The sequence below is a fragment of the Cydia splendana genome, chromosome 6, assembly GCF_910591565.1.
Source record: "Cydia splendana chromosome 6, ilCydSple1.2, whole genome shotgun sequence".
Lineage (NCBI taxonomy): Eukaryota > Metazoa > Arthropoda > Insecta > Lepidoptera > Tortricidae > Cydia > Cydia splendana.
Window position 1 is genome coordinate 16,789,460 of NC_085965.1, and position 17,333 is coordinate 16,806,792.

At 37.8% G+C, this 17,333-nt stretch overlaps 2 protein-coding genes across 3 annotated transcripts in view; one reads left to right on the plus strand and one right to left on the minus strand.

The window, feature by feature from the left end:
* LOC134791742 (uncharacterized) overlaps nt 1–17,333 on the minus strand; it is a 60,047-nt gene that overhangs the window by 26,042 nt on the left and 16,672 nt on the right. The gene's annotated exons all lie outside the window — the stretch shown is intronic.
* Nucleotides 1–17,333, plus strand: part of LOC134791759 (uncharacterized) — a 259,461-nt gene that overhangs the window by 12,947 nt on the left and 229,181 nt on the right. For both annotated transcript variants that reach the window (XM_063762909.1, XM_063762908.1), the window contains exon 2: nt 15,686–15,817. In XM_063762909.1, coding sequence (XP_063618979.1) covers nt 15,686–15,817 — 132 coding nt within the window. The remainder of the gene's footprint in view (nt 1–15,685; nt 15,818–17,333) is intronic.

Sequence of the window (17,333 nt, forward strand, 5' to 3'; positions counted from 1 at the left end):
ATTTAGTGAAGATCTCTACTGAATTTATTTATTTGGGGTTTTGAAGATTTAATGATAACTCGATAATAGTCTTTGAGGATGAGGAATCACGAGATGTTACTTGCCATACGTTTTTAATAAATATCTACCATTCTTTAAGTTCGAATTCATACATAATTATGTATAAAATTCATACATAATTAAGTATGTGAAGTGTCATTACATTAAGTTATGTAATGATACATATTTATAATTCATATCTACTACACGATGTACACATACGCTTGCTTTCTTGATATTCCAGTTTGTCCAAGTACAAGTACATAGGTTGAACGACTCGTTGATGAGTCAGACGCCCAGTTTTTGTGCACGTTACTAACCGAGATAGATCTGCAGACGAGAATGTACCAACACGGACACTTTAATTGTTCGGAACGCGTACAGTCGCGGCGATATAAACGGAAGATAAATCTTACTTAATTGCAATATTTGGAAGTGTCAATTATTTTTTGATTTATTCTGTACTGTGAAACACCAATGATGAAACTATGTACGTAACGGTCGTGGAAAGATATTATTGTTTAAGTTTAACCTTCATGGTATTAGGTAAAAAATTAACCATCCTTTGCTGTCCTCGAATTTGTAACACGTATTAACATGATTTTCTTGCTTTGTACAACTTATACAAGGTTTCGTTCGAAACAATACTGTTCATTCATTAACATGCTTTTGCTTAACATGGTTGGTTCAGTTGGTTGTTTGTTAGGTGGAGCAGCATAATCTAATCGTGATATCGTTAGTAATAAATAATTAGAGTCCCGCTTCAGCTTGGCTAAACCATTCCGAGTCAATTTTGCCTAGGTATTTCGTCATTAGTAATATCAAAATTTAATTAAATCATGCAAATTAGTTCAAAATGTCGTCTATTTTTACCCTCATCAAAAGTTACTTTTTTAGCCCTCGCGTATACCAAGAACGGTCTTCAATCGATTTACATTAACAATACATGCACCGTTGTTGTAAGTGGGTCAATGTTGAACTCCATTTTTGTCAACAATTTTTCAAGTTACCGTTCGTTTATCGTTTCTTTCCGTCCTAGGGCGTAAAAAATTGCCTGCTATTTCGTGTCCAATGCGATGATGTCATTGGAGGCTGCATACCAGTGGCCGATGCATATTTTACGCATCGAAGGAAAAATGGATAGCCTACGTTGTCCGTCAAGGTGAATTGGTTCGTTACCGTTGACACTTGAGCTAAAATTAATCTAGGCTTCAAGAAAACTAGCCTGGCTTCCCAAAACAATTATTCACAACCTGATCGCCTAAGACCAGTTCAAGGGTGATCTCCGATAACGCTTAGATTTTACGAATCTATAGCTCAACTTATATACGTGCCCACAGCCGAGACAAAATGTTTTGCAAACTAGAGCCGCAAGGAGTCGTATTTCTGGTTTTCGCAACTGACCACAAGATGCCATATTTAACGCAAATTATACTTTGTTCCCACCGACGCCGACGGATAAAAGGTTGTTGCAACTTGGCTGGAACCTTATTTGGAAACAGCCCATTAGGTAGGTACTTCACACTCTGGAGTACAGTCAAGTCTTGTTATCTATTTGTCGACTTTAATATCACTTCCATTAGATAATTACAGTTCCGATTTGACAACTACAACATCACCTTCCCAGTCACATTAATGATCTATGTAATTTAGCATCATGACGTTATTCTAAAATGTTAAGTCTTTAACGCATTACATCAATTTTCAAGGAGATATCTCTGATAATGGATTACTAACATTTAATCTGCGTGTCTATTCCGTAGTTCGATTACTATAGCCGGAGAGCTAGCCACGGAAATAGGTATGCAATTTATAGAGCAACGAAATCCCTCTAGTTAGTGTGCCAGTGCCACACTATCATTATTCATTAATCCGGGCGCCTGGCAGCTGTTCAGCGGTGGGTACGGGAGTGGATGGCCAACAAAGGGGTTGTAAAATCAATTGAAGGTGTGCAATTTATAGAGCTCTGAGTTTGGTGTGATATAATAACTAATTATGTATTTAATTCATATATAACAATGCCAGGCGTTTTATTTGGGGGAAAAGTAGTGCCAGGTGATGAAAATACACAATCACTTGTGCGCCTGCAGGAAGATCACGAGCAAATTTCACCTGACTCACAATCTATGCGTAAAGCAATTGTGAGTACTTCCATAGTCTAATAAAACATGGTCTTCCATTCCCAGAGTGACACGGGCCTACGTCACAACAACATGGCCGCTATATATAGCGCTATCGCATATTATCATATAGCGCTGTCGCATGATGACGTAGGCCCGTGTCAGTTAGGTGACCTAGAAAAGACGGGAATGGAGTACCAGGCCACAGTATAAGAACAGTAGTGAATCTTCATAGAAATGTGCCGCTGCCGGCTTGAATGTGTGCGTGCGCGCCGGGCGCCGTGTACGTACGCGCTGCCACGCACACATTAGCATAATATACGGGGGAATACGGTGGCGGCAGTGTGGGCCGTACCGCGACTGTGATCGCGCGCATTAGAGTACGCTACCCGCCCGCTCGCATTTGTCTGCTCTGACGGTACGCCTTAATTTTTTTTGATCATAAGGCAATAGTATAAGTAAGGTACTAGATTGAAAAGCTTGATTATATCACTATTGTATACAATACTTTTTCTACGAATCAACAAAAATAATACTTTAAACTAGTAGAATCATACAAACAAACCAAACCAAAAGTATACAGCTAAGATACGGAAGCAGCCGCGATACCTTCATAATACTGGTACGCGCCCCGGCCGCCGCGTTGGTTGGTCAATGACACCTCGTAACTCATGAGGCCCTGGTACTTGCTCCGCGCTAAATTCAATTTTTAGACAGTTGTTTTCTCGATTTTGGCCACCGTAGCCTATGGAGACTAACAAGCAACACTAAGTGGTTTTCGTAGTCTATGGATGTTGAGGATTAAGGGTGTCACATTATTGGGTGGTACATTAAAAATACCCATTTGCAGTTTGGTATAAGAAATCTTAATTCAAAAATTACAGTCGTACAGTAGAAAAAATATATAGTGTCTCCATAACGACTCCTCAAACCCGGACTTGTCATTCTTCATAATACCTACTTGCCCATGCTTCCCTAAAACCTTTTTACTAAATTTATAGGTAAGGATGCGAATTTACTTTACTTTAACCGTTAACAATAAAGCGTTCCGAACATGCAGAAACCGGAGGATTTTTTTCTGTATCGAATTTATAATTTTTTTAATAACTGCCATTTCCTAATGTTAATATTTAAAAAGCGTTTTATTTATACTTCATTTATGAATAGATAGAACATGTCATTATATTATAATAAATAGAAACGCTACTCATAATACGCAAATAATATTTAACTAAAAATAAAAGTGACAACCCTAAGCGCCAACGCAAGAGTAGGCAAATAACTTGCCGAGCGGCCTTAGATTCACTACTGTTCTTAGTGTACTGTGACCAGGCGGAGTATATTATTATACCATGAGTACTTCCTAGACAGCTGCCAGGCGCCCGGATTAATTAATAATGATAGTATGGCATACTAACTAGAGGGATTTCGTTGCTCTATAAATTGCATACCTATTGCCGTGTAGTGATGGGTAGGACATCAATTTAAAATGAGTTTGTATGAGTACCTCATTTTCTAAAATGAGGTGTTACAATGTCTTACTTCAAATGAGGTGAGGTACTAGCATATTTTCAGTGTCGACTATTCTATTAATCCAACGGGCCAATGGTGACAAAAATATTTAATGTATATACATATTTATGTATTCATCACTTCCTTTATAAATAAATAAATAATAATAATTAAGGAGTGCAATTCTGGAGGTTAAGAATATAACTTATAGGAGAAAGATCCCACATAGTAACTTAATTTGCTGCTTTTATGAAACTTGTTCTAATTTAGCTCTTTTTTATTGTTAGATTGTTTAGTCCTCCTCCTTGCTACTTGATATAATTTTAAGTATAATAATCACTAGCGAGAGCGACCCGCTCCGGCTTCGCACGGGTTAGCAAATTATACATACACCTAAACCTTCCTGAAGAATCACTCTATTGATAGGTGAAAACCGCATGAAAATCCGTCCAGTCGTTTTTGAGTTTATCGCGAACATACAAACAAACACACATACAGACAGACGCGGCGGGGGACTTTGTTTCATAATATGTAGTGATATATTTCATAAGTCTTGTACCTATTAACCATAAAACTACCACATTTTTAACAAACTAAGGAGAACAAATTCAATAATTTCACAAGTCATTATTATATAGAAGTGACAAACTTACCACCTCAGATAATTTAACAGTAATATCATCAATATGATATTAAACAAAGCACCATTCGCGCCGGCCGCCGCCGGCTACATTTACATTTCATTTTTTCATGCAAAAGGCACCAAGGAAGATCCGCGGGTAAATTTAATGGCGAAAACGATGTCCATATTTTGTTATTTTGGTATAATTATAAGAATTATCACTAGGTATTAGGTATTAGAGAACTAAAATTAGCTACAACGACGTACGAACAAAATAAATATAAATACATATGTCAAAATCATAAACGTTTACAAATAATGTTAATAAAAAGTATTGCAAATTCAAATCGTTATAATTTACATCTACATGTTTATTTTACCTATGCAAATTATACTTACTTTTTATTTAATAAACTTGAAACTTATTGAAATGATCATATATTGTGTACGCTACAGTAATTTATTTCAATAATATTTTAGTCACTAAAGGATTACTGTTTCTAAGCAAGCTTCGTAAATGCCTGTCTGGTATACAGAGTGCGTACCGCGATCCATGTTCGTTATGTTGCCTCCCTGTCACACTTACGTACGAATTTACAAGTGCAACAGAGAAGCAACACGTCGAACTTCCTTTTGGTGACTGATTCCTCGCGCCATTTTGACAAGTAAGTTAGGATCAAAAAGGCTTAAGATGTATGAAAGCTTGCAGCGCTTACGCTTGTTGTCTTTCGTGTTTAATTTTTAACGTATTTTCGGTGGTGACGCGAGGCGATATTGAAGTACGGCGCGTGTCTGTCTCACTCCCTCTTTGGGTATTTCTAATTCATTGTTTCATTTTGAAAGGATTTTTGAGGTGTTCATGTCACAGAGAGGCAGTGAGTGGTACAAACTCAACGCATTTCTCGGTGGACCTTTTGTCGTTGCAATAAGGTTTGTAGTTCGGCAGTTGACAGTGTGGGCCATTACTCGTTTCTTCATTTGAGACATTTTGAGTTTTGAATGTCGGCGAGCAGGCGAGCACCTCGTGCCATCCAGGGACTCTTTTGCAAGTTGTGAGGAGTGTATGAGTTTTTGAGGTTCGCGAGTGAATTTGAAAGGGTAAGAGTTTTTTGAAATTTGAAGTGTGTAAATGATTTGTGTGGCAAGAGGTGTTTGTGATGCGCGCGAGTAAATGAGTAAAATGAATAGAGGAGTGAAGTAAGACATTTTTGCGGTATGAAGTACTGCGACAAATTAACAAAATGAGTGGTACAAATGAGGTGCCTCACGAGTGAGCGACTCAACACTATTGCCGTGGCTAGCTCTTAGACCACTACGAATTTTTTGTTTTTATACCACAGATATCTAAACATGACATTTAAGCGCGTTAGTTACGATAGTTACAATCACTTTATGCGTAGGTACTATTACTATACCATCGCCCATAAAGTTACTTGACCATTCGTTAACCTTGTACAATGAGAGATCTATCAATAGTTAAGTGTGTGGGGCGTATTGATGGCAATGGCAGCATGTGAACACTTGTGGCCACGACTGTTCCTGTTAAACGATCAAACAAAGAACTATAGACACTTCGAGTTGGTTATTTAAAGCTAAGAAAACAAATGTAAAACGTTTCTGAATATAGACCACAGTCATCAGCAGTGCAACGCTCACACATAGAACGAAACGACTACGAAGCTGCGATCAGCATTTCGCTGCTACGAAGTTACTGGCCCAGTTTCTTTACACAATTTTGAAGCAATTAACATAGAATAGAGTTTAGTCATCCTTTAGCGGTAACTGTAACTACGTCACGCGTATGTATATTGGCGCCTGTATCTAATGAGTAATGACACATACTTCAACGATTTCCCTAAACATTATTGGTTACTTATCAGTTACATAATTTTATAACAGCAGTTTTCCTTGTTATCGACACTGCATGCCTTTAAATAATTAAGGATAAAGTGAGAAAAAGTCTCTTTTGCCACAATGATTTAATTTAGTCTTTCCGGTGTTTTTATAGATAGTACACGTATCGCTCTAGACTTGGTTTAGAATTGACTGATTGATTGAATTGATTGTTTTAGTATTTTCGTAATATTTTTTAATTCGTTATATTAGGATCAAAACTCTCGTTTAGACGCTACGTCATTCGTTTCATTTATGATGTTGGATTCTTGTTCGTCGTGCAAGGAGGAAAAAAAACCGGATTTAAATTGGTATCAATTTGTCAAGTGCTAAATTTGAGAAAACCTGCTCGAATGTACTGGTCACGAGTCTCTCTTTCACGCTCGTTGTTATTACTTGAGTATAGTTAAAAGGTATTAATATGTTGTTGAGTCATATAATAGTCATACCTACAGAAACAACTTCTTATCGTATTAAACTCGTAACAATATAGGTATAGTATCGTCTGCTATAAGTACCTACGTAAATCTAAAACTACAAAGAGAAATGTGAAAACTTTCTCATACCTTTATCCGCTGACCTAAAATATATTAGCAGATTTTATATACATATATTAAAATCACGTATGACGTATGGAGGTCCAAGGGGGAGGCCTATGTTCAGCAGTGGACGTCTTATGGCTGAGATGATGATGATGATGATGATATTAAAATCTGCAGTTTTTTGTTTCAGCACAAAAATAATTACCGGTCTGAATTAGCCAAGGCAAACATCGTTAGGTTCAAATGTGCGAATTAATGAGTTTTCATTTCGATGCCAAGAACGCATAATATTGTTGGGTAGGTGTTATACATATCTACTGAACTTATGTCACGTACAGTACATTTTCATGTTTTGGTAGTCTCCTGTATATTCTGTAGGTAGACCATTAGCAGAATAGGAAATACATCGTACTTAGAGACATTATTTAAATAGTTACCTATAGACATCAATGTCAGTCCTACAGACGCGAAACGATAAAGAAATTGGCATGATCAATCATCATAGAACGAAGAATTGATGATCATTGCCACGTTCTCACCTAGTGCGCAGTCGTGCCAGTAGTACGCTATAGCAACAGAGAGCCTATCGCGAACACCTAAGTTCGCAAATTGCGGGCATCTTTCGCTGTCACTCTGTAAAAGAGAAAGATGCCCGCAATTTGCGAACTTTGGTGTTCGCGGTAGGCCTTCAGAAAATAAAATGCTGCTCTTTTTGCTGTGTGCTTCTTTCCTTTAAGCTTCCTCAACGATATGATATGAGCCAATTTATTGTTTCCATAAGTTCACGTGACCTATTTACCACGAAATAAACTGGACCTACTGGTGCAGAGGCACGCCAGTATCGCAAGCCGATAAGAATGTGATATTTTGGGACCGAATTAACGGCTGAGGGCCACCCAACGAGCGCAATCGGCGTGACGAGTGTCGTAAACAAGGCAGTAAAGCGTTCCCCTCCTATTCGAAAAACGTATCGTACCTACTGTTGAGTAGTAGGTATAGGTACTACTCATCCGTAGTACCCTTCGAGAACAAACTGAGTTATATTATGCGGTATATTTTCTCACTAAGAACTCTGCTCATTCTGCGCTTTTGTTTGTATAACTTTAGGACCTCATTGAGCCCTCTTCACACTCTGCCACAACAACGGCCCATTCTAGGGCGTCATTAACACCTTCTCTGTACTACAATTCCCACAACACAAGCCTTATTGAGCTCATGGTATAATAATATACTCCGCCTGGTACTCCATTCCCGTCTTTTCTAGGTCACCTAACTGACACGGGCTTACGTCATCATGCGACAGCGCTATATGATAATATGCGATAGCGCTATATATAGCGGCCATGTTGTTGTGACGTAGCCCCGTGTCACTCTGGGAATGGAAGACCATGTTTTATTAGACTATGATTGAGCTTACTGTGGGACTAGGTCTATCTGTGTAAAATTGTCCTATAATATTTACAATACGTTATCAGATCAGAAGATCGACATACACAAGTCCATCTGTATTAGCGAAGTAGTAAGCTTTATGAATCGCGATTGTGTTGATCGTGCGACTGTCAATTTACTTAAGGCGTGCTTTTCCCGTAGGAGCTAAGCGAACCAGTTTTTTGAATCCATCGGAAATATAAGAAACAATGTTTTAAAATTGTGAAAAAAATATATCTTATACTTAAGGATCTGGCAGATATGTTTTGGATCTCAAAAACATGATTAGATAAACTTTGCTCGATAGAAAAAAATTCCAAAGTTACGCCTTTTTTTAACAATAAATCAATCTCAGAGCTACAATACAAACTTTATTGGCTTGTTTTTTACATAATTGTATAGGTAATAAGATAATCTAGATGGTTTGGATCACTTTGTCTCGGTAACATCATTAAAATAATTTCTATGTTTCAATACCTACTAAATCCGCAACCGCCATCACTCGCGAACGCACTTACGCCCTCTTCAGTCGCGCGGCAGCGCTTGTAGAGGACGGACCTGCGTCAGTGTGTTCCGCGCGGTCACGTGATTTTACCATTTACAAACAATGGGAATCAAAGCATATGAAACGTAAGAAAAAGTCACTAAGTGCTATAAAAACACACTTTCTGATAACAGAAGCATCTAATACTTTACGAGGTGCTTGAAAGCGCCTAGCTTTCCTACATCAACAGTTAAAATATTTCAGTATTTTCACTAGGTCAGCAACCAATTTCAATGTAGGTAAATAATATTATATTCCTAGATAATATAATTGTGAGTATGTAAGTATGATATATTTACAGTATTTCACCTTTACTGATATACCTACGTCCGATCTGTAAAATGATTATATTCCTTCGTGCTCTTTGACTCCTTTGAAAATCACAAATTATTTATTTGGATTGATACAGTATGGGGATGTTACAATATATGTATAGTGTTACGCTTTTAGTATGAGGGTGCCGAAGGCGCCCGGCTTTGGATCGCATGCAACGCGCCACGCCCGTCAAGCGTGCAAATTCATCATCATAATCATAAATTTAAATAAATATAAAATGTCAAATTGAAATAATTGAAAAAATTACCCTAATAGGCATATCGCAATCCAATTATTTAAGAACTAAATACATATCACTAATTTTAATATTTGACCACGGTCGACATGAATTAAATATAATTGAGAGTTCAAGGTGCCTACAGGCAGTTCATCTTGCGCTTGGTTGTATTTTAGTCTTGTTCGAAGCGTCACACGTGAGGAGGAAGTTGGAGCTGCAACACGACCCAATAGGAAAAGTTACGATTTCCCAAGCACGCGAGGCCGAAGGCCGAGCTGCGGGAATGAAGTTCTCGCATGCGGATCTTTTCTTTCTATCAAAAGTACAACTTTATTTATTTCTCCCTTTGGAAAACAAACTACTACACAACAATAACAACAGCAGGAATGGACTGCTACCAACAATGTGGGTTAGGTTAGGTTAGAACTGCGACCCTCACAGGAACAGACTGCTACCAGAAAAGTGGGTTAGGTTAGGTTAGAAATGCGACCCTCACAGAAACGGACTGCTACCAGAAAAGTGGGTTAGGTTAGGTTAGAACTGCGACCCTCACAGGAACGGACTGCTACCAGAAAAGTGGGTTAGGTTAGGTTAGAACTGCGAACCCCACAGAAACGGACTGCTACCAGAAAAGTGGGTTAGGTTAGGTTAGAACTGCGACCCTCACAGGAACGGACTGCTACCAGAAAAGTGGGTTAGGTTAGGTTAGAACTGCGAACCCCACAGAAACGGGCTGCTACCAGAAAAGTGGGTTAGGTTAGGTTAGAACTGCGACCCTCACAGAAACGGACTGCTACCAGAAAAGTGGGTTAGGTTAGGTTAGAACTGCGACCCTCACATAACCGGACTGCTACCGAGCTACAGGAATGAAGTGCTCGCACGCGGATCTGTTTGTCCTAGCAAAAGTACAACTTTGTTTCTTTTTCCCTTTGGAAAACAAGCTACTACGCAATTACAACAGCGCAAACAACAGCAACAACAACATTACCAACAACAACACGTCAACAACAGCACCAACAGCAAACAACACGCGTACCGCGGGGCCCTGAGGGCCCTGCGCACAGGGCAAAATCTAGTTAATATTATTAAGACGATTGGTAGGCCCAATGCCCTTGAGCGTCTGGGTGGAGCTAAGCGCTCTGTACCCGCACCACCCGCTTACCCCGCTCACTGCGATCGTACGTGAATTTTGTATCGCTGCACCGCCACGAGGTTCAAAGAATAAGATACAGCCCAGAGGCGCGCAGTTGGCGCTATGCTCGTATAATCTTTTGTTTGCAGATATTTTGTTTAGTGTAAAATTATATTATTATTATATATTACTTACCCATTCCGTTACGCACCGTGCACGTTTGTGTAATTGACATAACTGTCGTATCGGTAACCGTTCTATGAAACTTGCTAACTATGTAATCAAACTTGATGAATGAATGAATTTACTAGTAACTTTTGTTTACATAGTTAGCAAGTTCCATAGAATGATACTCTATGCAATACGCCGTTAGCCAACATTTTTTAATGTGTTTATTCCCTACCTTAGGTTTTTTGTTTTGTCTAATATCTAAAATTATCTTTTATCGGATCCTTATCGGCGTAAGAATGCGACGCCATCGCCATCTGTTTGATTGTTATGGACCACGGAGTGCAAGCTATCGCTCCCATATTTATTTGCAGTCAGTTACTCTACGACTTTCTAGCTGAGCCTATCGTGGTAGCTTTGAACGAGGAGGTTATGTCGCTCCGTGATTTCTTTGTACCTAGTACCTACTGCTACTGTTTATGCTTGTGCTCGGCCCAAGTGCAGCCAAAAGGCTAATTTGCTGTGGGGAAATTACACTAAATCAATAACGCATGGACGTTTTAGTGTTTAAAGTAGTATCAGATGACCGCTTCCCATCAGGCGGCTCATTTGCTGACTATCAGATAAAAAAAGTGCCAAGTGCCATTTGGGTTAGTTACATCTCTATACAGAGTGTCCAATAATTAATGGACAACCTTCTAACCATCGACAGGGCAGCTTAGGCTGGTCCAGAAAATGCACTTATAGGTCTAGTAAAAGTTTCGTGGTTTTCGAGATAATCGCACTTTTATGTCTTTTTTACTAGTTAGCACCATACTTCACTTTAAACACCATCTAGGCCATATCTTTATTTGTAGAAATGTAAATAGCATGTGTGATACCATTTTAGAATCAGTATTAGATAAACTATTTTTAAGAAAGTTGGCCACTCTGTTCTCCATACATTTTTTTTTTCACCACAAGCGACCAGACTTCTTGAAAATGTTATATATATATATATGGGCAGGCCACATTGCGTGCAGAGAAGATGGTCGATGGGGTCGAAAAGTGCTCGAGTGGAGACCACGGACTAGCAAGCGCAGCGTAGGACGTCCACCCACAAGATGGACAGACGACCTTGTTAAGGCCGTCGGAAGACGCTGGATGCGGGTCGCTTCCGACCGGAATGGAGGTCCAAGGGGAAGGCCTATGTTCAGCAGTGGACGTCTTATGGCTGAGATGATGATGATGAGTCAGTTACAACTTAATAAAAAAAAAATATATATAATGTACTTAATAAAATGTAGGTACCATCGGTGCGCGAGTTTGACTCGCACTTAATTGAATTATTTTCTTGAAAACATTGTTTCGTTAAAATTGTGTGATCATTAAAGTAGGTATAAAGTCGATAGGTATTGTAAACAATAATTTATTAAGTTAGGCAACAAAAGTATTGGAAATTGTGATAATGAGACCCACCAAAAACATTTTCATGTAAAATGTTGCCAAGACGAAACCATAAGGCTTGCACTGACCAAAAAGTTATCAGAAATTTACTTTGAAACTGTTTTTTTTTTGTTTTTAGAGCTTATAAATAAGTACTACTGATCAGTAACAACGTTTTAATTTCACGGCAGCGTTATTGAGTTAAAGGAATCTGTAAAGTAAAATTGTTGATTAAGGTTAATAACCTTTATAAATAGAACCCTTAATTGACCGTCTCCTTTAAAATTGTTACTTTCCTTTAGGTACTTCAACTCGAACACGCTGCCATGAAATTAAAACGTTCTTACTGATCAATAATAAGTACACGTGTCTATATAAAAATAATAATTCTACATGAAATGATCAGAAATACGTAATGCAAAAAATACATACGTACATATACAATAAAAACTCTAAAACGTGACCATTTCCCGGTCTAGTTAAAATACTGCCATCATAAGATCATTATACTGTGACCCGTCTGCAATGTTTACCGTGCGCGGCGCGCGCTCACGAGCTCGGCGAGAGGGTCGCGGGACGCGCGGGCGGGGCTTCACGGTTTGCCGCGCACCTCACCCCCTCAGATTCGTTGATGAGTCGAATCATATCGCCTTAAGATTTATATTCCGCGTGTACAATACACGTGTTACGTTGACATACAAGTCTCGCAAAAGCTGTCTGAAGTCTCGTCTAGCTTACGAGTTTATGACTCATGAACAATTCTTGATAAGATATTTCCATATGTACAAACAATATTCCACAAGTCTAACAGAAATATGAAACAATATGATATTGATAATATTTTGGTAATATAATAGTTTAAATTATAACCAACCAAACAGCCACCTAGACAATTTAGTAAAGTTATTTCCTAGACTAAGGAGTGGTCCAGTAAAAAAGTAGCAATGAATTATATGGTATATATTTTTTTCTAAATATGAAGCAGTTTATTTTTTTTTGTAATTTAGTTAATTATACTAAGTATAAAGCAAAAATATAAAATAAAATAATATCGATAAATGGGTCATTCCATAATAAACGCTACCAAGGGTTCAAAAATGAAAATTCGTTTAAGAAGTCAACACTAACCTATTTCCATAGAAAACATACCAAACCTTCATGTCAGAAAAAAATACCGAAAAAAAATCAATTTTTACATGTTTTTCATGTACTTGATCGCAACGTTTAAATGATAGGCGTAAAACTAATTTTATACAGCGATATTGGCAAGACTAATTAAAAAGAAAGTAACTGTAAACTGTTACAAATTTCCCGCAGTTATTTCAGGTAAAATATCGTAATTTTATAATTTGTATTTAAAAATATTAAAAAGCATGGATTAATCGGTTTTTAGAAGAGTATTCTAGACTGTGGTCTCAAAGTAACACCCGAAACGAAAAAGACATAAAAGTATGTGTAACTTTTCCCGTAATTAACTATAGCCAAACATGTTTTGCCAAAGAAAGGCTATGATGTGAACCTATGCAAATGTGTAATAGTTGTTGTTTTAGCGTCTGCTTTAGTCGTATGTTTTAAAGTTTGAAGTTGTGTAACACCCGAAACGTGTTGATCGTCCGCCTGTCAGTCCCCGGCTTTTCGCCGTGATGGTTAGTGCTAGAAAGCTGCTATTTGGCATGGATACTTAAATCAATCATGGCGACAAAATAGTAACACAAAAACTACAAAAAAAATTTTTTTTAGGTTTGCTCCTGTACAAAATATTTTTAATTTTTTTGCGACTTTAATCCTGTGATGTAGGGTGTCGTTGGATAGATCTTTCAAAATGAATAGGTGTCACCATCAACCATTTTTTGATTAAGTGAATATTTTCGGTAATATTCGCATCGAAAGAAAAATAATTATGATATCTTCGAGAAACAGTTTTTATTGTTAAGATTAATGTATTTTATAATAATTCAGCATTTATTACTTATGTTTTTAATCGAATTTATTAAAAAGACAATAATTTCAATAAAATGAGCCATAATTTCGTATAAATCTGTCTTAATTTCGTACTCGTAACACCCGAAACGAACCATGAGTAACACCCGAAACAGGTAATTTATTTTATTAAAATTAATTGAAAAGTGATACTAAGTGTTACTTCAGTGTTTCAGTAGACTATAGTAACTATTATTACTTGACATAAATAAAACTGGAGGTTACTTGACAAAATTCGCTAAATTATGCATTTTGGTACTGATGGTCAGAAGGTATAGGCCAATTCCCGTAACGCCCGAAACAGCTACATTTTAGTGATTATCTCGTTATTGCTCTTATACTTTAATTATGTGTGTACAGGAAAAGAAAATATTATCAAAGTAGTAGATGAATCAATAGTTATAACCTCCTAGTTCCTGTTACAATATCGAATAAAACCTTATTTTAAGAGTTCAAGTGTAACACCCGAAACGGTGGAATGACCCAAATATGAAATTGTTTGAGTTTTCTCATTTTTGTTGCAATGTACTTTGTAAGTTTTTGAACAGTACAATTTGATAATATTTATCAAACTGCACAACGGGACTTAATCGCGTATTTAAGTTTTAAGATTTACCTAAATACGCGATTAAGTCCCGTTGTGCAGTTTGATAATGTTTAATAATCGTGAAAGTTTAAATCAGTGTTTTGATAATATTTGTTGACCGTTTTCTACAATGCCACAAATGAAGTTCCAGTTTCATAACTTTTTTTATGCTTTTAAGAACATCATCTAACGAATAAGCTATTCCAATAAACTGGAATTTATCTTGGGTAGTTAGGAAGTCTCTCCAATCTAACCTATGACAGAGGTTTTTCTATGGAAGACAAATCTCTGTAAAAATGGCAAATATACAAAAGTAGAAATTCCATGAAACTACCACAAAGTGAAGTCAAATAAAAAAGTTTTATATAGAACGAAAAATAATTTGATAATGTACTTTTAGAAAAAACGATGTGTATGAGAAATACCTTATAATTTCCTTCAAAAGACACTGTTCAAAAAGTGTCATGAGAGATGGAATATAAAACGCGAAAACTCTAATTCACCCTTTTGTATTAAATACGAGTGTATTAAATTGTAAAGAATAGTATCTACAGATCACTATAGAAATGAACTGCTTACAAATTATTACAAAATAAAATGAAAAATCAACATAATGTGCTGCTACTTTTTTTTTCCGGACCACTCCTTAGGTGAATAAACCCGATAGGAAATCTTAAACATGTGTTTAGCTTATTGTGTACCATCGCAGAAACAGTTAACTGGCCATTATTAAACCGCAAAATAAATGATAAAGTAAAAGGCACTTCCGTGGTTGCCTCTCGTAGGTATCCTATATTAATTCTTAGCCGTATTTTCAAGTGCTATCTGCCATCATACAATTAAAATTTACGATAGAATTTATGCTTTGATAATTTTGTTTTCCCGTCGCTAGAGTCAGACCAAGCTAAGCTAATTTTAATAGCCCCAGACGGTGGTGCAACTGTTAAGTAAACGTCATAATTTCACAGAAGTCTGACGTTTAAAATAATACTTGCACCGTCTGTGCTACCAAAATCACTGCCATCTCAGCTTGGTCTGACTCTACAATGCTTTACGACATTTGCGTACTCTAAGGCATAGTCTGGAATGTCTTTATAGATAATTATAACAAGTAAATGCTAATTGACATGTTTCTTCACAGGACTGGCGCTGGTGATAGCGGGCGGCGTGCAGTACTCGAACACGCCAGCGTCGGCGACGCCGGACGTTGACAGCGGCGTCGGAACGCTCATCGCGGGCGGCGTTATCCTCTGCCTCGGCCTACTCTTCGCCGGTAAGTTTACTATCTTATTTTGAGTCTGTAGAGGCCACCCCACACCAGCTCCCGAGCGTCGGCGTCTAGTCAACTCTATGGCTGCTGCTCGGTGCAACGTTGGGGCAACTGCGCAGGGGCGTCATTTTCCATACAGCCCTTGCTACACGGTCGCCGACAAGCCTTCTAACCGCCTGACCTTGGTCTGTCCTTGGTCAGTTTTGGTCAAATTTTGTTGGAAACAACTGTCTACACGGTCCGGGACGGACCAAGGCCACGCGGTCTGGGGGCTTGTCGGCGACCGTGTAGCAAGGGCTTACCGCTGACGAGTCGCCGACGCTCAAAAGAAGCTCTTGTGGGGTGGCCTTAACATAACTGAAGCCGGTCGCTGTCTGGAGTATAGCAAGAAGTGGTGTCCAGCTTAAGCTTTGGTCTTGTCCAGAGGGACGCATCGTATACGCTGCATAGATAAACATCACTACACATTATTCGCTGGGTGCGAAGTAGGAGGTGGGGGAACCAAGAATCGATCGCAGCGCGCACCGTGGCCAAAAAAGGAACTTTCGGCAGACCGACTGTCACTTTTTACTAGCGAAATTTACGTATCCGTGCATTTGTGGTGAATTTTAAGTAAAAATAAATAAACATGCGTCACGAAACCTGCTGCGTAGTTAACTGCAAGAACAACGGCAAAAACAGTGATCACAAATTCTATAAATTTCCACAAGCAAGTTGGAAACGAGAACAACGAATGAAATGGATAATCGCTGTCAAGAGGAAAAAGTAAGTAAGCTAACCTATAAAGCAACATTTTTAATATTATACATATTTTGTATGTTGTAGGAAGTAGCACGTTACAATGGTTAAGTTACTATAATTTATTTGTTGTTTTATTTCAGTGCCGATGGATCGCCATGGTACCCAAAGCCACATGACAGGATTTGCAGTGCGCACTTCATTGGAGGCGAAAAAGCTGATGAACAGAACAGTCCTAGTTACGTCCCAAGAATATTTCCTGCTACATACACCTCTGCAACGGTTAATGCAAATTTAGCCATGTCAAGATACCAACGATATATGGAACGCAGTAACAAGAAAGAAAGAAATACAGCAAATGTACCCAATATTGATTCAAGTACATTTGAAATAATAGAAAATACTCCTAGCACAAAAATTGATAAAGAATGCCAAATTGAAATATTTTCGAGTGTTGAAAATGAAGGAAAAACATTCATTTGTAATAGGTATATATATAGTGACAAAGAAATATGTGACTGTGAAGTTCAAACTGAAATATCAAGTAATTCGAAGATTATTAAGTATGACAAGAAGACGAAACACCAAGGATGTAATACTATTGAAAAGATTTACGCTCATCAAGCAACCATAACAGAGAATAAATATTTTACTGGGTTTCGATCAATTGGCGAAGATGAGGAACTCATTGATCTTGCCGGTGTTACTCTTGATAATTTTCGTTTTTTATTAAAACGAACAGTGGACAAACACAAATATATGGTTGCCAAAGAAGATAGAC